The sequence below is a fragment of the Solanum tuberosum genome, unplaced genomic scaffold, assembly GCF_000226075.1.
Source record: "Solanum tuberosum cultivar DM 1-3 516 R44 unplaced genomic scaffold, SolTub_3.0 scf00281, whole genome shotgun sequence".
Lineage (NCBI taxonomy): Eukaryota > Viridiplantae > Streptophyta > Magnoliopsida > Solanales > Solanaceae > Solanum > Solanum tuberosum.
This window is the reverse complement of record NW_006239206.1, coordinates 196143-219197: the sequence shown is the minus strand read 5'-3', so window position 1 is coordinate 219197 and position 23055 is coordinate 196143. Positions and strand designations below refer to the sequence as shown.

The 23055-nt window shown below is 32.3% G+C and overlaps 3 protein-coding genes across 4 annotated transcripts; all 3 read right to left on the bottom strand.

The window, feature by feature from the left end:
- Positions 1-1046: 1046 nt before the first annotated feature.
- Positions 1047-3174, bottom strand: LOC102601196 (bifunctional dTDP-4-dehydrorhamnose 3,5-epimerase/dTDP-4-dehydrorhamnose reductase). Its single transcript, XM_006358790.2, has 2 exons — positions 2610-3174; positions 1047-1703 (listed from the first exon to the last, which is right to left on the bottom strand). Exons 1-2 carry the CDS (start codon positions 3060-3062, stop codon positions 1251-1253), a joined length of 906 nt encoding a protein of 301 aa, XP_006358852.1. The 5' UTR covers positions 3063-3174; the 3' UTR covers positions 1047-1250.
- A 3918-nt stretch (positions 3175-7092) lies between these two features.
- LOC102600860 (phospholipase D beta 1-like) lies at positions 7093-12971 on the bottom strand. Of its 2 annotated transcripts, none has more exons than XM_015314152.1 (10): positions 11301-12971; positions 10672-10788; positions 10158-10352; positions 9306-9554; positions 9160-9228; positions 8919-9066; positions 8450-8598; positions 8022-8195; positions 7723-7920; positions 7093-7608 (listed from the first exon to the last, which is right to left on the bottom strand). In XM_015314152.1, exons 1-10 carry the CDS (start codon positions 12255-12257, stop codon positions 7315-7317), a joined length of 2550 nt encoding a protein of 849 aa, XP_015169638.1. In that variant the 5' UTR covers positions 12258-12971; the 3' UTR covers positions 7093-7314. The 2 variants fall into 2 exon arrangements, with proteins under 2 accessions (XP_015169638.1, XP_015169639.1); XM_015314153.1 differs by having other exon boundaries at positions 11310-12970.
- Positions 12972-14753: 1782 nt separating this feature from the next.
- Positions 14754-19638, bottom strand: LOC102600529 (homeobox protein HD1). Its single transcript, NM_001318665.1, is given in 5 exon segments — positions 14754-15161; positions 15350-15481; positions 16134-16324; positions 18800-18920; positions 19018-19638. Coding segments are annotated over 5 exon segments (939 nt in total). The 5' UTR covers positions 19372-19638; the 3' UTR covers positions 14754-15020.
- Between the last annotated feature and the right edge of the window lie 3417 nt (positions 19639-23055).

The following is a 23055-nucleotide window of genomic DNA, read 5'->3' as shown; positions in this document are numbered from 1 at the left end:
CTTGATTTAGTAACGTGGACAATTAATATGGGACAACTATTTTTAATGAGATGATCAACTAATATAGGACGGAGGAGTATAAATTTAACTACTATATATTTGTATATCATCAAATAGTATGATATATCTTAGTCTTCACAATACAGAAGGTGACAATAAAGGTGAAAACTAATTAGTGGATCTTGGTGATCAACACAATAACATACCAAGTACTAATTTCATAAGGAAACCTTACATTGTAATTACAAAAGAGTGGTTATTGAACCCCGTTAATAATGAACTTTTATTTTTATATATGAGGTGCTGGTTGAAGTTGTTGCTTCACTGTTATTATCATCGTCTTAAACATATTATTTGATATTTGAAGTATTCAATGATTGATTATTATGAGATATTATCAACTATTGACTTATAGATTGTGATTAAATGTTAAACAATTGATGTATATATAATATAAATAAATATTACACACATTATGATTGAAGCCGCTAAATGCGCCAAACGTGTAAGTCATCAAAGTTATTTTATGTTTTAAAAAATGGCCATGCGGTGGGACGAGTCAAGCTGTTAAATGAATTATATTTTAATTTTTAGATCCATACTTTAGAAATGCTCGATATAAAACCTCCTTGTAAATTCTAGTGGAAGTATATGCATATTTGCATTTAATTTTTCTTAAGGGGGTAAAAAATTAAATAGGTGTCCCTAGAAAGGACATCTTGTATAAATTTTCGTGTTTTTAAGGGTGTCAACTAGGCCAGACCGACCCATCTTAGACCCAAGCTGAGCTGGATTGCCCTTAATGGGCCAAGTTGAGTGTTGGCTCAATTATTTAGGAAAGTGCATAGGAGTAATTTGCGTAAATAGACAAACAAAATACTACAAAGTGATTGTCTCATCATTTCTATCGCATGTACTCCCTCGTTTCAATTAGTTTGGTCTATTTTGACGTTTAAAAAAGTAAAAAAATATCAAAATGCCCTTAAATATGCAAGTAGAAAGTTAAAATTAGAGAATTGCTAAAAAGGGAAAGTAAACCAAACAAATTGAATCAGATGGAGTATCATTTTTCGATTTTATTCATGATGAAATAAATACCATTACAACATTCAATACAACAATAAAGGGAAAAAGATGCTGAAAATCAGAAACAAAGAGAGAAGAGAGAAAAGCCAACCCCAAATATTAGGACTGAAAACATAGTTGATTCATTGAACAAGACATAAAAATTGGATCTTTTCTCTAAGTTTTCAAGCTACTGGTGTCTTCCTATTTGGCTTGAACACATTCTCAATGAGGGACTCCTTGATGGACTTCATTTCAGGGAATTCCTTGCTCAATTTCGAAGCATCGAGCTCATTGTTGCTTCGTGGAGCGACAATGACCTTTGCTTGCTCCTCGATTGTGAAGTTCTTCCAGCTGAAGCTTGGGTCAATATAGTCACGGTACATCTCCAGGATCTCGTTATGGCTAACAACTCCAGGATTTGTGAAGTTCCATATGCCAGTGAGGTTTCTCTTTGCCATCTCGATGGAAATAGGGAGAAGTTCATCCAAGATTGTCATCGAGTTTGGGATGTCTACTACCTTCTCATATCGACTGATCTTGGTGATGAAGTTTCGGGGGTTGGTCAAGTCTGCGGAGATGGGCATTCTGACTCGTAGTGTACAGACGTTGTCGTAGTTTTTCAGCAATTCCTCCACCTGAAATGATCATCAGCCGAAGTAAGAATAACGTTGAATGTTTTAATCACACTCCAAACATTTGGTATGCCCCAAACAGGTGTAATAGATGGCGGTGATCAAGATTGGAAACCTTCTTCCAGTATGGACAAGAGTTAAACTAACTACATGGACAGCCTGGATCAAAAAGTTCCACGAATACCAAACATTACTGAACAATCTATCGTGAATCCGTAGTCAAGCTTTATTTACTTTGGAACTCAACTCTGCCTATTGAAACATATCATTCCTCTCAAAAACTCGGAACAATTTGCTGCACAAGCAATACTACATATCTTGGACGTAGACCACAATATCTCTAATCAAATCATTAACCATAAATATAACTAATCTAAGACATTATAGCAAGTAGGTTCATCACAACAAATACACACACATTCCATATAGGATCTCGCCCCTGCATTTATAATACTAAGCAAAAGCTCGTAATCATTTTAGTATGTATAACACACTCTACACTCAACTACTTCTACTTCTCATATTCAACTACAACAACAACGCCTCAGTCCCAAACAAGTTGAAGTACGATTACATCAATCCTCACTGCTACTACTACTACTACTACTACTACTGTGTACACATTAGATCATCTCAATTCGAAAATAAGTTGAGTCGGCTATATGAATCCGCCACTATATCCATTCAGCTCCATTTCATTCCAATGCAAAACAATTCAATCGCCTACGCAATTAACTAGCTTAGTTCCAAAAAATTAGTATCACCTATATGGATCCACATTAGATCACTAATTAACTAATCAACTAGTAATACAGAAAAAAGCCATAGATCCATAAATGCATTAGCTAAACAGATCTCGAAAACACAATTAGATCAGAGAATATAAGTAAACAGTGAGTTAATTCTCACCATAGCTTTAGTCTTTGAATAGAAAGATCCGATGAAATTAGGAGTATCCTCTTCCTTGAATCCGTTACCCGACCCTAATTTATGACCCGAATCGTATTCAAAAATACACCCAGTAGCATAGTTGATAAGGATCAACCCTTTCTCTCTACAAACATCAGCAAGCGTCAGCGTGCCGACCACATTAGCTCTGATGGTCTCCACCTTATGGGATTCACACCAGTCAACATTTGGCCGGCCGGTAACACCGGCGGCGTTGAACACATGGGTCGGCTTGACGGTGGTGAGGTCGGACTCTAAGGAGCTCCGATTCTCTAATCGACCCGACCCGTATTCGTACTCTATGCCTTGAGCTTCACAGAGCTTACCGAGTAAGCCACCAATCCAACCGGTTCGGCCATAGATCAAGAACTTGTATGGCTTATCTTGTGATGAACCATTAGCTGGGAAACCCATAATGGAAAGAGAAAGAGTAAATCTTGCAAGAGAAAGAGAAAAATGGTATTCGAAAAAGAATGAATATTGTGAAGAAAATGGAGTATTTATATACACGGTTTATAGCAACAACAGGTGGATGGACGAAGCATAGACAGATCTAAAATATGAAGTCACTACTAATATTGTATACTCGTTGGTTCTTTTCTGTTTCAAAATAAATGTCACTTTAGTGAAAAAACTTAGATGTCAAAAGAAGTGTCTGCTTAATTTTGATTGTTATTTAAAAAGTCTCATTTTATTTAGCAATACATTTGGTGTTATTACATCATCACTTTAATATTTTTTCTTAATTTGTCTTTATTTATTATTTAATAATCATATTACCTTGTCTTTTTATAGTAGATCTATTCATATCCTACTTTTTTTTTGAAGATTTATTATTCAAATTATTGATATGTAACATTATGTAACGACATATAACGAAACGACACAATCTATCTAAATATTGTATTCATTAAAGCAATACAATATGACACATTACGAAACAACATGTAACAACCATCCTTTTCCTTCTCAAAAGTCAATTTAACTAATTTCCAAAACTAATTTAGATTAGATTGATTCGATAATTTGAAATTCAAATCCAGATATTCAAAATCTTAATTCTATGCGATGATTGATAATTACTAATGGCATCTAAGAGTATAGTCTAATTGTCAATGTAATAGTAGTTGAAAATTATGAAGTCTTATGTTCAAATTCATGTATGGTACATACTCTAAAATTAGTTGAACTATCTTGACACTATAATTATTTATATGATATATTTTTTTAGTCAGTTCAAAAAAGAATAACACATTTCTATATTTAGTAGTAATAATTTTAACTTGATAATGTTCATTTTATCCTTAATGTCTAGATATACCCTCCGTTTGAAGTTTGGCTCACCCGTGCCCTCGCTGTCCAATTTTTCACATATATATGCCCTTGTAGACATTAATTGCTTTGTTGGAAATAACCAATTCATTTTTCCTTTCTTTAAATAACAAATGGAATCACATCCCCTTTTAATTACCCCATGTCATTTATTTATATTAAAAAAATGAATACACCTCTTTTAAATAGGATATCCGACCCGTAAATCCTATCCGACCCAAATTCCCTTGGTGGATATTTCACATTAGCCGACAAATCATATCCGACCCAAATCCCTTTAGTCGGAGAAACGCCATCTCCAACCAAACTCATCACTTTCTCCTAAAAGAAAAACACCATTAAAGGTGAGCTTCGAACTCTAACCATGAGAAAACAACAGTGCTCCAATGAGCTCACTGGTTCGCACAACCTCGAACAAACAACCACCAAATAGCTCCGACTAGCACGAGCTCCAGAACACCATCCCCAAGGTAGCCGACAAAACCCCAACTCACACACCTCACTGGTTTGGCAAAACAGCCAACAAACGACCCTAAAACAACTGCGTTTCAGATTTCAAATGTTATCTCATTTTAGATCTGGCCTGAGGGATTCAAACTCCACCACCTTGGGTCGGATATGATTTACGGATCGAATATCCTATTTAAAAGAGGTGTATTCATTTTTTAATACAAATAAATGTCATGTGGTAATTAAAAGGGGATGTGGCAATTCCATTTGTTGTTTAAAGAAAGGGAAATGAGTTGGTTATTTCCAGCAAATAACTAACGTCTACAAGGGCATATATATGCGAAAATTTGGACGGAGAGGGCACGAATAAGCTAAACTTCAAACGGGAGTATATCTAGACATTTTCGCATAGTTTAAGGACATATTTGACCATTTTCCCATTTCTAAATTATATAAGTAGAGGTAAGAAATAAATAAATGCCAAGATTGTATTAATGAAAAAGTTAGGCGGTCACTCAAAAATTTGGATTTAACGTGGGAAGTAGTGATGTCTTTATTTGAACAATATATGCGGGTGAGACAAGAGAACAACTCATTATGGAAATTATGAAGCTACCAAATGAGACAATATATTCATGTACTATTATCACTATGGCCCTAATAGATTTTTTATGTGTTTGAGTCCTATATTAACTTAATTTTGTTCAAATATTATAAGTAGTAATGGTCCATGTTATTTTATTTCTTTTAAACTACTAATTTTAGTTTAACATTTCAGAAATCATTGTACATAGAGATATTATTTTTTATTTGTCTTGCTAATAACAACTCAATATGTAGAGGAAAAAAATTAATAAAAGACATATTTAAGAATTAATAGGTTTATAGGATGTAATATAGTATCTTAAACATATATGGGGATTAATTTTTCCATTATATATATAAAATATAGGCACACGTATGCAAAAAGTTATAATCACTTTTTGTTTTAGTATTTGTTATTTATAGTATCGTATTTTATAAGATATAAATGTTTATAAGAAATGTATTATAGTAATATCATTATTTATTTTAATAAGAATTAATTCAATTTGATAAGACTTATGAAGTCTTGAATAATTTAATTCAAAATTCTAAAATATTTCTACAGTTAAAAAATTGGGTTTTCTTTTAAAAAAAAAAAATTCCTCAAACTTTAAAATCCTTGTTTTATAGTTAACAAAAAACAAAACATACTCAACAAACATATAATACAATTAAAATGATCTTTTAAAGTTTAATTTTGAATTTTAATTCTCAAGTCGAGGGTTTATTAGAAATAATTTCTCTTTCTATGAAATAACAGTAAAATCTGTATATAAATAAGCAAGGTTCCGTCGTTGAGTGACAAATGGGAAATTTATGGAAAGTTACAATCCCTACCACGGAATAGTGCACCTACACGCCTTCATCTACTCTACTTTCTTCATATCCTATTTTGATGAATTATACTGAATATATTATTTGTTTAATTTTGAGTTGTAGCGAAGATAGAAATTGTTAATAAAGAGTGATTTTTTTTTTTGCCTAATTGCACATTGTGCAAAGGCAGATTAGTATTGGATAATAAGTTTTGAATGCCTAATGCATAAACCATTTTTCTTTTATTGCTCGATATGATGTTTTTATTATTTTTTTAATTTTGAAGAAGCTGGTTATTCAATAATTTAATATAGGACTAATGAATAATTTATGAACAATAATTTAATATATTCAATATACGGTGACTCAATTAACTGTAATTATCTAATAAAATAATATTATTATTTTCTTTATGATTAAGAAAATAATTATGGGGATACTATGTTAAGGTAAAATTATTTCTAATGATAGTAGACTAAGAGAAATTGGTTTTGAAAAAATGCAAACCTTTTTAGTCTTTTTCAAATAAACAAAAAAAAATAATTAGAAAATTAGTAATCCTAGAAGTTTTTAAAAAGAACTCAGTATATTTATTTTATAAATTTTAAATATCTGATTTTATATATTATTGCACAGATCTCCAAAGATTCCATTTTCTTTGAGGAATATTAAAAATTAATTTTCTATTCTTGTTTCAACCAATCCCAATGAACTTAAAATATATACCAACATGTGTCGTAGTGCAATGATGAAACTGCTCCACCAAAAACAAAAAAAATGCTCCGTTGATGAAATACTACAAGCTCAATTTTGATCACTTTACTCATAAATACTTTTCGTATCAATCGCTGTTGATTCAACAATAACAACATACTTAGTTCCACAAGTGAGAAATCGCTATCGAGTCAAAATCATCAAAATACAAAAACACCTTTTTTCATTTTAGTTTGTATATATACCAGCATGAGTTATGGTGCAGCGGTGGAACTGCTTCACCTTCAATCATAGGTCTCGAATTTGAGCCCGCGATATGAAGGAAATCATGTTGGAGCATCAAAATGTGCATTCATGGTTTGCATTTGGTGCTTTGCCACATCTTGCGAGGAATAATGCGCCAAACATTTGAAGAGTTGACCACCCTCGGTGAAAATCCAATCTTTTACCTGTAGGATATTATAAAGCCACTCTAAGGAAAACAAAAAAGAAAAAAAATGCTCTGTTGATGAGAAGCTCATTTTTTTATCACTTTACTACTAAAGACTTTTCTTTTCAATAGCTGTCGATTCAACAATAACATACTCGGTGTAGTTCCACAAGTGAGAAATCGTTCTAGAGTCAAAATCATCAAAATACAAAAACACCTTTTTTTTCATTCTAGTTTGTATAACCAACACTAGGCAAACACCAATTCATTATGGTGCAGAAACAATATAAAAGAATTAATCTCAGGCTGCAGAATGAGGATTCTTGAAAATCCCTTAGATCAGATGGTGAGATTTTCTTGAACACCGGTGAATGTACCTATTATCTTCCCTCCGATATCTGGAAAAGTTTCACAGCCAGGAAGTGACTTGACTTTCCCCGTTCGATCAACTTCAACAGGATACTTAAGAAGGTGGCCTTTCATTTCAGTTACTTCATCAGCCGCGTATTGTAGCCAGTTGTGTTCACCAAATACTCTTATCCGTCTCACGCATTCAAGGCTCTCTGGATGCTCAAAGCATTGCTCTAGAGTTCCCGTGTGCTCTGCCCACAGTGACATCCTATATCCATATATCTGCAGTCGAGATGTAATAGCAACTGAGTCGCACAATATAACTACTTGGAACAAAATGCATTAAGAGGTTAAAAGGAGAAAATTACGACAGTACAAGAAATGTTCCAAATTTACCTGCGCATGTGGTCCAGCATGTTTGTTGGCCCATGTATGATGAGGCTGATACGCGCCCATTGCAATTTCAGTATCCCTGGTGCCTTCCAGAGAACGTTGATTGATGTTTGCAGATCCCAATATGACATACTCATCGTCTACAATCATTCCTTTGGAGTGGACATAGATCATAAAACGACGACTTTTCTGAGTGAGTTCCTGAATAAGGATGAATTACATTTATAACAAAGATCAGAGCCTGATAATTATTGGAGAATGATGAAAACCACGCTAGCATAGTCAGAGGAACAGTCGATTACCTGAGGTGTATTTGGCTTCGAACTTCTGACAACTGTAGTGATTCCATTTTCCGGAACCTCACGATTGCCAAGGCAGAAGAAAATCAAATAGTCCTGGGGTTCATATGTGTTTTCCAGTCCTACCTCTTGTAAAGCTTTGTAAATAGTTCCGTACATCATCTGCATGGTATTGTGCTGCAAATACAAACAACATTCGTTATGAAGATGCAACCTGCATATAATATGCAGCAAATCTGAAGTAGCATGCAATTAGGCCCAAAGATATCGAAGCACGGTAAACGAAGGGCCAAAGAACTACTAATTTGTCTTGTGAAAAAGAAAGGACTAGTAATTTATAGAAGAAGATATCAATAACTAAATCATATATCAGATTACTGCAATCACATTTTGCATGATGGAGACTGTCACAGAAATGGACTAAAATATACCTGCCAAAAAAGTATTCTCTGAGTAGCAGTACTGGTTGGATTACCCTCTGGCCACATAGGAAGAACTATATATGCTGCAAACCTCTCATTTGCTCGTATTTTGTTGGCAATTTTTAGAGCAATTTCCATTGGTATCAAGTTATTTGCACCTAGAGATAGAAAGAAGATTTACAATCACTATATAGTAATTCTTTACTTTCACATACGTCGCGATGAATGATAAAAAGAGAACTTTGACTTCACAATTGCCATACAAGAAGTGGGTTTGACTTCAGCAGTTCAAATATAACGATGAGTGGAGCAGTGAACAAGATACGAAACAATTACACAAATCTTTTTTCACGTGGACTTTCTAGTCGCTTGTGATATTAGATTGATTTATGTGGAAAATATTCAAGAGAGATTGATTCATAGTTCATTAAAAGAATAAGAAATCTGTTTCCCCGTAAAAGTATTTTAGAGTCCTCACCTAAATTTTGGTAATTACTCCAATTATAGGAAGACCCTAGGAAGTACTGATTCTCGATGTAGATGAAATGCTGGGCAGCTCGAATTGCCTTTACGTAGGCAGTATGTATGCTCATATCTATCAGCACATTCTTACCACACACTAGATTCTGTTACAGGAAATGGTCAACACATTGGTTAGCTTATGACATATAGATAGCATGTATTTTATATATTGAAGCATTTAGAAGCAAAAATCTTGCCTTGTTAGTGGCTTCTTTGGGATCTTTGGGGAAACCTTTAACAGAGTTGGAGTCGATTGACCGGAAAATCTGCACATGTAACAATGTTAGTTAGGGGAAATCAAAAGGAAACTTAACAAGCAATGCTAGATTCAACTCCTAAGTACCTGAACGTGCCACGTATCTGCATCATCTTCTCTTAGGCAAGGGGCATCAGCTATTCCCAAAATATCAGGAATCCTGTCAAGTTTGAGTAATGCATCATCATGTGAAGCTTTCATCTTTTGAAGTCCATGGCGCTTTGAAGCCTTCAACCAGCGCTCCTCAAAGTTACTTAGGACATCATATGCAGCAGGCCCCTCGATCCGACTATGCAAATCATGCCAAGGTTCTCTAGGACAACCAGTAGTAGGGCCCTGCCAAAGTTCAAGAAAAGATACACGTAACAAACAGATCAGGACGACAAAGATCAAATTTCAATTGCTTGTTATATAAGAAGCTATCCAACCAAGTGCCTAGATAACAACTAAATTTTGTGACTCGACTTCTTTGAGCATCACTAAACCTTTTCCAGAGAGAGTTGCAACGTTATCTGATTGCATCTTTCAGCAGAGCCTCCACTTCTATATCGTTAAGGCAATAACTAGAGGATTAACAAAACTGTGGATCATACAATAAGTTCCCTAGTTTAGGTGTTTGAGACCTAAGTTACTATTTTCTCATGGGAAGAGAGAAGGCTATAATTTATATGTGGAATCCCAAGAGATGTCCTTTAAGAACATTTAATGAAATAAGGCCATAAAGGAACTATCCGAGGAATGGTCAGTAATAGAAGTGTTTGACCTACCTAATGGAATAAGCCACATGTTAAGAAGCAAAAAACTTGGTGTATGACTGCATGTACTGAATTCTATAGAGAAAAAGACAAATATATCGAAAAGTCACCACTTAATTAGTCACACAAGCAGAAAGTTAAGTCAAAAGTAATGCATCATAGACATAATATATTCAAATATTACCGTGTAGTTAGGCTGATGAAAGTCATCCTTGTGCACATTTTGCAACGTTCTAAAGATATGGTGTGCTGGAGTATCATAACGCCCTTTGCACAAATCAAGTCCCCCAACAAAAGCCATAATCTTTCTCTGGTAATTACCAGCATCTGCATCCACTATTACAGTTTTCTGATGATGCGTGTATATTGTTTCAGTTTCCTGATGACAAAAATCAAAGTGGTTCAGTACATAAGCCAATCTCAGGAGAGACTAAGTACTTCAGAAACAAATACACAGGCAAGAAGAAGAAGCTACACAATGGAATATACTCATTCAAGAAAATTCTCCATTTTCATGAGTAAATATAAGCTTCGGAAACTTCACCATTTACTGATCAATCTATATTACAGTGCCACGAGAACCGTGAGAATTGGAGACACAAGTACAACAGTTGCCAACATGATATGGTTGGGAAATACAAAAGTCCCAGAAATGGTAATTAAATACTGTATGCATAAGTCATAAGTCATAAGCGAACCTGCTTTTTGGCCCAGCTGTGTCCTTTTCCAGCAGAACGAGGGCAAAGTAGCACTTGCACTGAAGAATGCTTAAAATAGCGACGAGTTTCTTCATCATTAGTTCCCATTATTCCTTCCTACATATCACAAAGAATTCATTAAGGCTTCTTTCATAGAAGTGGCCTCGCAGAGAAAAATATATACTGCTTCTAGTTTTATCATGTATAATAAAGCTACTGACTTAGAGTCAAAAGGATAATAATTTACAATATTTAAGGTTATACAATGAAAGTATGATTATCCTGTAGATAAATCTGCTCTAGTTGTGCATTCTTGATAGTACAGAGAGTAAGAATTCATGCTACAAAGAAATACATGTTTATGAAACTCAACAACCCGAAATGTAGGTAGAATCTATGTTAGATTATACTAATTTAATTGCTCATTCCTGAATGGCATACGGATAAAAATTATTCAGCGATTTGATTCTCCCTTTATCAATTGACTGAGTTAAGTGTTCTATCTATGTTTCTCAAGCAAAAGTTCAATTTTTTTCTTTTGATTACCTAACTATTATTGCTCAAAGAAAGCAAAAAGAGATGATACTATGGTAAAAAAAAACAACAGAAAACTGTCTCTAGGTACTTACAGTACTTACAGTTTTGTATCCCAAAATGCTCTTAGAAGTTGGATCATCCCATATGAGCAGCAGTACTCTCACACCTTCCTGGGACTTCCTCTTGAGAATTTCCCCCAACATACTCTTCTCAGCATTGTCATTATCCCGAACAAGTGTAACTAGGTGGGTGACAGACCATCCTGTAATGTAAATCAACCGACGAGCTTGAGTGATTGCATCAAATATATCCTGCCAGCACTGTCCATGCTGATACTGCACTCTATTTTCAAGCCACAAGTTCGGGAGGCTGCCTTCAGGTACATGAGCATCCTGATAAAGTGTTACTTTGCCACCTCTTCTAAGAGGGAAGTAAGTCCCCGGCACGCCCTGATACTCGTGATCTCCCCCCACACCACCATGATAAAGGGGTACCCTCTCCATTGGAGTGAATTGAATTGATAGAGTAAGTACAGCTCCCTCCTTACATGGCTTCCCACTACTATTAAGAACTGGAAATGTTCCCTCAATCATTGCACCAGAACATAGCTGCTCTACAGAAATTCCCACAGCACCAATAATTTGTGATCCTACAACATCATTATCTTTAACAACAAAGTGCACTTCTGATGCATAATGTGCCACTGGTACATAAAAATGCTGCATCCATACCGGATTTTCGCTATTGTTAATCACATAGGTCCTAGCAACTACAGCATTAGATACTGAAACTGTGACATAAGGATCACTAGTAATTTTAGGAGATCCTTCTTTTTTACTACCAAGTTTTGCCAATCCTCCCAACAAGTTATCCAATTTCTTATGAAATAAATCCATGTTTGGCAAATTCCTAGCCTCCCTCACCCAAATATCCAAGTTTCCATGCAACAACAATACCCTAAGTGATCCTGCTGATGTCTTAAATGGGACAACCTGGACCCCATGTTGTGAACTTCCAGACATAGATTCAGAATAAGAGAATTGAGCCATAAAAACACCTCCTTTTAGAAAGTCAAAATTATATATAGCAGTAAGGACAAAGCATACACCAAAATAGGTAATCACTCAAGAATCAGTCACAATCAATGTAAAGATCTCAACTTTAACTCAAATAACAACCCCAGTCAAAAAAACAAATCTTGAAAATAGAAATTTCTCAAACAAAGAAAAAATTAACAGAATGGAGCAAAAAAGATCAGCAAGAAAGCTTGACAAACCAAAATAACAAAACCCCAGATGGGAAATGATGACCAAAAGTTGTACCAGAGGATATATAGACCAAAAAAGTTGAAATTGGAAAATGGGGTTTCGAAAAAAAATTGACTTGGTAAAAGGGCTGCTGAAAATGAAAGGAACTGAGAAAACAATGAATACAAGAAGATGGAGTTGAACAAGTTGGACCAAGAATTTTCCTTTAGAGTTTGTATTAATTAATAATTAATCAAGTAGACCAAGTTGAACAGAGATATAATGGTATTAAATTCATGTAATCCATTTCTTGGATTTAGTTTTGAAAGGTTTGAACTTTTGAAAAGTTTGAATTAGGCATCCATAAATTACAATTAGTACTAATTAGTACATATTAAAGCTAAAAGTTACACTTTGTAATGAGATTCCAAAAGTGGGCTGCTAATTCAAAGAGAAAAAAAAAGGTGTTTCTTAGAAACTTCTTGTGTTAATACTCCGGCAGCCGTTAATGTTGTGCCGGCCGCCAGGAAGACAAATAGTTGGATGGATCAAAGAAATTGATTGGAGAAAGGGAAATACTCTCTCGTTCCTATTTAGTTGTCATTATTTTAGGTTTCATGCCTCCTAAAAAACTATGTAAATTTAACATAGTATCCTTATTTAATATTTTCTTAAGTCAAAAATTTTTAAATGAAAATTTGACCAATGAACATAAATTAATTATTTAGTTTTTCTATGTTGGATAAATGTATACTTTCAAAAGGTAAAATAAGTAGAATAGTGTCTTTATACATTGATTTTGTAAAATGACAAATATTACGGATCATTTATTTTCGGTAAAGATGACATAAAAAATAGAAATAGAGGGAGTAAATCTCTTCCATAATTTTACTAAAAGGAAAAAGTTTGGAACTCTATATTCTCTCGGCAGTTTTAATATTTTTCTTTCGTATTTGTATTATTTATCATATGTAGGTCAATTGACCAAATTGATATCATAACAAAATTATAGTTTTTTTCCGTCTAATTTATCACTCATGATTTACAATTATAAGCTTCCATATTATGTTTTGATTCTTTTGAATCGAATAAAATGAGAGGGTGAATATAATTGAACATCATCTAATGATTTTTTCGCCATACAATTTGAATCATAAAAATTTATGATTTTCATTTGATTAACTTTAGACGTGCAAAAAAAAAGAAAAATGGATAATTTTGAACAAAGAATTTTCTCAGGAGTTAAGATGGTCAAACGTTTTTATCAAACGTTACTAGTTTCAAAGTCCCTAATCCCATATTTTAATTAGCTCAAATGACATCTGTTGATTTTTTTATTTGGATTTTTTTAAGTGTTAAATAACCTGCTACTAGTAGGTTAGGAAGACTTTTCTCTAATTACAATAAAAATTAGTACATTAATAGTGACTAGAACAATTAGTCAATTAATCTAGAAACTCGTGAAAGAGTGCATATTAAGCAAGTAATGAATTTTTTATTTTTATTTTTTTCAACTTTCATGTGAAGATATTGATATAGAAAGTTCACATGAATTGGATTTTATTTATTTTTATGACAAAGGAAACCCGCAGTCGCTATCATTTTGGTGCGTACAGGGTAAAACCCCCGCGCCTATGCAATAACTCGCAAACCACATAGGAGAGGTAAACCGCACTATGTAAGTCTGGTGCGACGAGCTCGACCCAGAAGGCAAACCCCTTGCTTTCGCTGGCAAGGGATTTCGAACTTGAGACCTCCAACATGGAAGTCCCAAGCTCAAATCACTGGGCCTTTTACTAGTTTTTTAAGAATTTTAATTTTTAAAAGTTCTGGAAATAAGTCATGAGATACTAAGAAGAATTTGATGACAAAAAGTCTCTGAAAATAACTCATAGTCAAATAACAAATGTTCTTAGAAAGAAAAAGGAAAATGTCATATTTCATTTCGCAAGCTTTTATCATTGTAAGTCAACTAAGTATGACCTGATTAGCCTTGTGCGGTTAGGATTCAAACTTTTGAGGCGTTTTATGGGTTAAAGCCCAAGAAACAAAACCATGATGCCCAAAAACCTCGACGCTACCAAAATAAATCGGGCCAAAACAGACAATATCTTGATAGTTGAACCTGAGATTTTCATAAAATAGCAAGTGCTAAATAAACAAGAAAAGAACACAAATGTTTATAAAAAAAAAACTTCCAATTTTCATGTTTGAGATACTAAAAAAAGTTGAAATAACATCTTCAGTACTCTTATCTGTTTGTTTGCAACTTTGTATGATACTTTTCTACTTAGAAAACATTGAAATACTAAGCAATTACCAGCATTACAAGAAAAAGTGTCAATACTCCATAGCTCAAAAGTACAGTTAGTTTGTATACTGAAAACACAAATCTACCATATATGTTTACCAATTCTGAGTACCATATATTACAATCCGTCCTAAACTACGCGAATTACCTAACATTTTCCCCATGTCATAGAGATCACAATTGACAGTTCAGAATTCTTCATATCACCATCATGATACCTATATATCTGTTGCTTGATTTTGACGTTTGTTTTTTTATCTCTTGCGTTTGGACTTTAGAGATGTCACAGACTGTGAGTTGCTATGCCAATTGCGCTTTCTTTGATTGATGAACCAGTTATTGATTTGCTTCAGCTGTAATCCTGTTTCCTCCACAAGTTTTGCCTTATCATCCTCCTGCAAGAATTTGCTTTTTAGTAACAACATTCACTTTGTAACCTATGTTGCTCAGACTGTTCAGAAATGTATATGAGTACGTGTTGAATCCTTCAAAAAGTAGTATTTACATTTTTTGTGGGAGTTGCAACAACAATTTTGGAGAGTCTACGCGACATATGATCAATTGATTAGGTGACAAAACTTACAGTTGGATAAGGCCATTTTGAGTGTTGTTGCCACCAATTCTTTAGAACAGTAGTGGTGTCACCAGGCAACTTTCCTGCCCTTCTCTTTCTCAATATCTCCTCCCTCACATCTTCAATTCTTGATCTAAATCCCTGCAAGAACCAACATTTGGTAACTATCAACAGCAGAACCAGAATTTTCACTAAGGCGATTCAGAATATAAAGAAGTAAACATATGAAAAAATTACTTAAAAGAATTCGTCATCTGCTATATACATGCATAAAAAATAATTTTGACCTTCTATATATAGTACTAAATTAGGGGGTTTGAATGAACCTCTTACGTCCCCTAACTCCGCCCATGATAACTATGATATCCAAACTATGCATGTCAATTGGACAGATTCAGCCCACAACTGACAGGCCCAATCTGATAAGGAGGCCCAAACTAACCCAACCCATTACTTACAGGAAATATTAGACTGTCATCTAACATTTATACTAACTATACGAAATTTTAGATCATAATCTAAAATTTTGTGTTTGAGCAAAATGAATCGGATCTTTAGACTATGATCTAAAGGGTTCATAAGTTGCATAGAGAAATAAAACGAGGGTCATGTACTAAATAGCTTCCCTAGAAGGGATAACTCGCGAAAATTTATGTCAAACTTCTAAAGAAAAATGCCTAGTATAATTCTTTCTTAACGAGCCTTATGCAGCGAGAATCCAAATTAGTTAGAGCTAGTAGATATCGGATACTAGATGATTAGAAACAAAAAAAAACTTGTTAGAGGAGATGACCTGTTTGAGCTCAATTTTGAGTTCTTGTCTGACCCTCTCCATTAAAGACCTTTCAGATTCAGTAGGAAGACCAAATCCCATTCCCATTAAGTCATGTGCATCACCTCCAGATACATCTAATGAAAAATCCATTTGTAGTTCATCTTCATCATCAGACATTGTAGCACCTGTTCCCTCTCCAAGGGTTGCTCCTGATCAAGATGGAAAAAAAACGTTTCAAAAGGAAAGATATATTCTTTTTTAAATAGGTTAAAAAAGGTAAATAAAACGAACAAATTGAAACTGAGGAAATAGCTAATAGTACTATCATTAACCTTTTGGCTTTTACATGCATGCATAAAAGGTAAAGCATGTATTGAATAGTCCTCATGATTGAAAAAATAGATGGTGTAAAAAAAAATGCGTTGTCTTCTTAATAACTTAAATCCATTTCGCAAATGACATTAGGAAAAAGGATTGTGACTCATATCTTGTGGCAAACCCTTAACTTCGTAGTCTCTCCGTTTAAAAAAGAATGACCTAGTTTAACTTGATACGGAGTTTAAGAAAATAAAAAAAAAACTTTTCAATATTGTCGTCCAAAATAAAGTTATGTCAAATGTACCAAAATGTCCTTTAATCTTGTGGTGATCTTAAACATGTTGAGTTAAAAGCTGAAATTAAAATGTTACCAAAACAGGAAATGAATCATTTTTTTTAATAAGACTAAAAAGGGATATATGTGATTTTTTTTAAACGGAATGAGTATTTTATTTCATCTAATGCTTTCTCTAGGTGCCAAATGGTAGGTTATATAATTGACATGAGTCCCCTTTTATAGTAAACAAAATGTGGTGAAGGAATAATAATAAAAATATATCATTAGCAACTCGTGTAGTAAAACCTGCATGAGTTGTTTGGACATGAGTAGTACTAGTCCCCCTTTGATACTCCCTCCGTTTTACGTTGTTCGTCTTATTTTAATTTGATATTAATTTGATACGTAATTTTAAAAAATAGGTTTTAAATTAAAGATAAATAAAATATCTTTTGACATCAAGAGAAGAATCCTCCTCCCAAATAATGAATTTGAGCACATGGAGTCATCAAAATGTCTTTAATTTTGTGGTCTTAAACATGTTATGCGGAAACTAGATGTCAAAAAAGGAAAGAAACATTTTTTTAACAGATTAAAAAGAAGAATAAGACAAACAAATTGAAACGGAAAGAATAATTAACAAAATATGGTGGAGGAAAGCAGCTCAAGTTGGAAAACCAACCTTTTATTTAGTAACTTAATCATCAAGTAATACACAACATCTTTTTAGGTGGATGGCACTAATTATATTTGGCTAATTACCATATCATATACACAATATATATATATATATATATATATATATATATAAACATGATTGGAAGCAAAAAATATTAATCAATATGTTTGTTAGATTAATCCCCAAGCAGTGAATCAGAAGTCACAAACAAAGCTAGAAAAATAATAAAGTGTTCTAGAAACTCAATATTCTAAAGTAATTATATTTAATAATTATTAAGACCTTATACATATATGTATATATATATATATATATATATATTTCAAATTTCTTTTCTAGGTCCCACTACCACCCAACTCTCAAACTTGGACTATGGCACAAACAAGAACCCAAAATCTGTGTTGCTTGAACTTTTCAAAAATATTATTGAGTGCATATCGGGTGAAGATTCAACACGAATGCGACAATATTTTTGCAAAGTCCAAAATATCCTAAGCATCAAACATGAACAAATTCACTCAATTAATTACCATGCATTACATCAACACATTATAAGGTTCACATATTTCCCACAGGTATTCATGTTTCGCTAAGATGGAGTGATACATACCCGATGGTCGTTTGGTAGAGTGTATATGCTGAAATAGTTATGTTGAGATTATTATTTTTCACTATTTGGTACTCTCTCCGTTCTATTTATGTCACGATTTTTGATTTCACGTGCATTAAGAAATTAAGTAAGTTTACTATTCTATCCTTATTTAATTTTTTTGAAGTCAACTTTTAATCAATTTATTTTGATTGATTAATTTGATCAATGAACATGAATCATTCACTTAGTTTTTCTATGTTGGTCAAATGTATATTTTCAAGGTTAATAACTAACAAGGGTAAAATAGGAAGAATATTGTAATTTATGCATTGATTTTATGAAATGACAATTATTATGGACCAACTATTTATAGTAAGCATGACATATAAAAAGGAACGGAAGGAATAGAATTTTCAATCTGTGTATAATGAATACACCCTATTCAGTATTATTGAGTGTTAATTAATTTGTAGCAAACCATGATATTGGTAATACAAGTGTTTTTAATATATACATGAACAAGCATGGTTAAAGACAGAGTTATCCTTAATACATCAAATCAAATCGAAAATAAAAAATAATCTCAATATTATATAATTACCAAAACGCTCTATTCAGTATTATTCATATACCTCTACCAAATGAACCCCTTTAAGAATATAAAGAATGGTAGTTTAACTTGCTATAGCCAATATAGTTTATTGTCTTGCTCTATTATCCAAATAACCATTTCTACTTTTATGTATAATTAAATGACTATGATAATATTATTGTAGTTAAGCTAAAAGTTAAAAAAAAAAAAAAGTTCTCAAACATACCTGTAAGAAGCTGTAAATTTTGCTCAATTTCACGGCAGGCCATAACAGCTTCAACAGCATGGACTCTGACATGCTGCTGAAGCTGTTCTTTAAACGAACACAAAACTAACAAATACTGTGCCTGTTACAAAAAAAAAAAAAAAATATTCCATCACTACCACCATTTCAGATTTGCAACAAATCTGAAACAACAAAAATAATAGCACAAAATAAATTACCAAGAAATTATCGAGCTCTTGTCTTTCATGATGAGAAAGCGAATGATGTTGTTGCTGCTGCTGCTGTTGAGAAGAAGCATAAGATCTCAATAAATGATGAGATTGCGAGAGCTGAGCATCAATTAATGGCAACTGATCAATCGGCGTAGCTACACGAAGACATGCTACATGTGCTGAAAGTAGCTGTTCATACAAAGGATGTGTAGCAATTTCACCTTTCAATTGATTTTGATGATTCAAATTCCGATTATGATGATCCTCCGAAGAAATCATCATAGATGAAATATCACCGCCACCTAAACCAGTAGTACTACTAGAACCCATTAGCCCTAGTCCTCTTTGTTCTTGTTGCATATTATTTTCTTTTGTTAATCTTCACAAATATAAATCTGTGTCAATTTTGTTTTTTTCTTCTTCTATCCAGCAGCAGCAACACTGGTGAAAGAGAAAAAAAAGAGAATCTTTTATGTACTATTTTCTTCTGATTTGATGTATATTTTTGATGAAGAAAATCATAAAGCCACTCAGTGATTTTACTATTCGAAGCTTAAATTTATATTGGGATCTGAAACAACATAACTTTCTGCAGAAATACTGAAAACTCTAAACACATAAGCAGAAAAAAATTAAACAAAAAAAGATATATATTTTGGGATTTATTGGAAAAAGAGAGAAGAAGGATGAGTGGAATTATTACTATGAAAGGGAAGCAAGAAGAGAAACGTCGGTAATGATATCATAGATAAAGCTGTTTGTATCTGTGGCCTGATATTTTGTCCATTTTTATTTTATTTTTAAAAAATAATAATTTAAATTTAACTTTTAAGATGGGCTAATATTTAAAATAGAAATAATTGACACTAATCTTGATTTAAGATAAGGTTATTGGTAAGATTAGGTGATAGAATATTGGGTATTCTTTAAGCATACATATTTAATTTGAACCTAACTCTAGACCCTTATTAAAAGCTTTTAATTTAATGTGGCCATTATTTTTTTCCGCTCGATATTTAATATATGTATTAAAATTAGACTATATTTAAATTGAACTCAAAATCTCTAATTAAATATGAATTACTTATCATTAGCTCTACTTTTTCCTCATATTTAAAAGTACTTTCATTTTTATGTTTTGACTTTGAGATAACCTACTTTGATAATTTAATGTTTGTAAGGAAATTTCACTTTTATACTTCATTTGATCCTTAATCTAAACCACCAAACACCTTCATTTATTTCTTGGTTTAAAACTTTACTTGATTTGTAAAATAAATTTTCCTAAACAAAATGTCTTCGAAGCTAGAACTAATTATATCGTGCTCTTTTATTATCTGGATCAAATAAATCGTAAAAGTTTAATTTATGTCATGATTAACTTAATTTTAACTTCTAGAAGTCATATAATTTATCACGAACAACATAATTGCAAAATAACAACAAAAATTCACCGGAAATTCTATTTTATGATAGATTATCGACGATCTATCAAAAAAACTTGTTAACTACATATAATTTAGCAACATAATCGTAAAAATAATGTATTTTCAATATTCTAATTTCTAACTATATATTAAATGAAAAAAAAAGAAGGAGTTGAGCTGTCACAGTTCCATGGCTGGTATATAATTTTCAAGTTTAGTCTATTTTCTACGCAATTTAGTAACAATTTTATGTACCAATAAAACCCCCCATGTGTTAACTGTTTGTTAGGCCACACATGACCCCCTACCTACTAATTACTATGTCACATATGTTTCATAAACAACAATTATATCAAAGTCTTTTTCATATAAATTCTTCTTCTAAATCAAAATTATATTATATCATATACACATCAAAATTAAACAAATCTCCCCTAAGTGGGCCACTAATAATAAAGATGTGAAAAAGCTAAGGTTTTCGCTAGGCGACGAAGCTCACATAATATCGCATTATATTATTGAAGTTATTATTTTACTTTTCTAATCTTCGATGACCTTCCTGTATAGAGAAGGAGAAATGAGGAGGGAATTTCAAGATTGATAATCGAACAATCACCAATAACGTGAAAGTTCAAACAACCAATCAACTGAGCTACATTAAAATTATCCGATGATCTTCATGTTGAATGATGGATGTTAAGGAAATTATTTTGTTTTGTATTTTTGGAAATAATTTATTGTGAATTAAATGTAGGTATATATAGTAATTAGATATATATTAATTCTTTGATATATATTATTTCACTATTGATTTAGGAGTAAGCAAACATAATATGAAAGTAGAAAGTGAAATAAAACCTTTTTTTTTCTTTACATAATTAATTGTGTTAGTTTGGTTTATGTGGTGAAGTAGCGGAGGGAACAAGAAATAATATTTTTTGTCAAGAAAATGTTTGGTAGTAATGGAGAATGCCTCTTAATTCAAATAGTTTATTATATGCTACAATTTCAAGCTTCCTAGATGAGTTGGTTGGTTTTAAAAAATTCAAATTTTATTTAGAGGTCAGACTCGATACTTATTATAGGTACATAAAAATATAACTTTATATATAACGTGGTTTTTTAGCGAAGGAGTTTGTTTAGAACAAATCGATCTAAATTCGATGATTTGACTCCTTGTTTATGTTAATCATTTTTTATCATTAATTCATAATGCATTTTAAAAAGCTCTCCATAAGTACATGCTAATATTTCTAAGAAGTCATTAATTAATCCCTACTTGAATGATTAAACTTAATCTCGAAATGGTTGATTAAAACACAAAGTCTTTATAGTTTTAATTTGAAATTCTATAAGCAGAAAGGTAACATCAAACTTTTAAAAGTAAAAATTAATTTCTAACTCGAATCTTTCTTTTGTTATTTTGTAGAACAATGGGAACTTTCCCATTTGTATTCAAGGTAATGATGAGGATAGCATAGTAATTGAGCATTATTAGAAATTTAAAATCAACGACATAATTTAAATCATATTGTATAAGATCCATTCAAATGAAAAGGCATTATTTACAACAATTTTCTCTACTTTTAAGTACTGTACCCGGGACTTCTATTTTTTCTATTTGTACGTGTCATTTTTGCGCAGAAAACATGCTAATCTTCTCTGCATTGTTTCAATTTTATTGGATGTACCCGAGACTTCTATACCATGAACTTTAGACACTTTTTTTGGTCCCTCAATTATTATGTCTTTCGAAACAATCTTTATACCTCCTCGAGATAATAGTAAGATCTGCGTACACTCTACTCTCCCCCAGACTCCACTTAATGAGATTTCCCTTGATATATTATTGTTGTTGATCCTTCAATTATTAATAAATTTTAATTTTAGATATTGTGATATCTAGTTAAATATACTTAACTTTCAATTAATTGAAACGTATACTTTTGATCCAGGTTCATAAATGTTCACAAATTTACCATCATTATTTATAATTCTACTATTTTATTATTATTATATTATTAAACTTGCATTATTACTACATATTTGACAATTTGGAATATATATTTTTTCTAGTGACAATTTGGAATATGACAAAATATCACTCCATCATACAAAGAATTTGTAGTGACAATTTGGAATATTATTATTTTCTTCTTCTTTTTAGAAGATCAGAAAATGAATAGAACAACTTTTCTTTTTCTTCAATAATGTTTATGATAGTCTTTTCCTTTAATGATTTCTGCAGCCATGAAAAAAGTAGTAGTGCCATATTATGTGTCTGTTTATAATTTCTAAAAGTGTACAAACACTAAAATTCCGTATTTGAATAATGGTCGATTCAAAAAAGGCCGTGATCATTAACTGATACAATTAGTCGATTTTTTTTTACTCGCACTCGATATACAAAATAATACTATACTTTATCATGATTAAGTAATAAATTAGGTCTAAATGTGCTATTTAATTATAGTTAGACAGAGATTTTTAAAAATGTATCAAGACACTTGTTGTATTATCATTGGTTTAATGTAAATATCAGATACGGAAAAAAGTTCTCATAAATAGTCTTCCAGAAAATCAAACTATTTTCGATCTAATTTCTCAAAAAGCAAAA

Excerpts from the sequence above, each read along its gene's own strand:
- LOC102601196 (XM_006358790.2), bottom strand. The coding sequence starts at position 3,062 with ATGGGTTTCCCAGCTAATGGTTCATCACAAGATAAGCCATACAAGTTC. Across the intron at positions 1,704-2,609 it reads ATTCAAAGACTAAAGCTATG|GTGGAGGAATTGCTGAAAAA; the intron begins GTGAGAATTAAC and ends TGATCATTTCAG.
- LOC102600860 (XM_015314152.1), bottom strand. The coding sequence starts at position 12,257 with ATGGCTCAATTCTCTTATTCTGAATCTATGTCTGGAAGTTCACAACAT. Across the intron at positions 8,196-8,449 it reads AGAGAATACTTTTTTGGCAG|CACAATACCATGCAGATGAT; the intron begins GTATATTTTAGT and ends TTGTATTTGCAG. Across the intron at positions 7,609-7,722 it reads ATGCTGGACCACATGCGCAG|ATATATGGATATAGGATGTC; the intron begins GTAAATTTGGAA and ends TCTCGACTGCAG.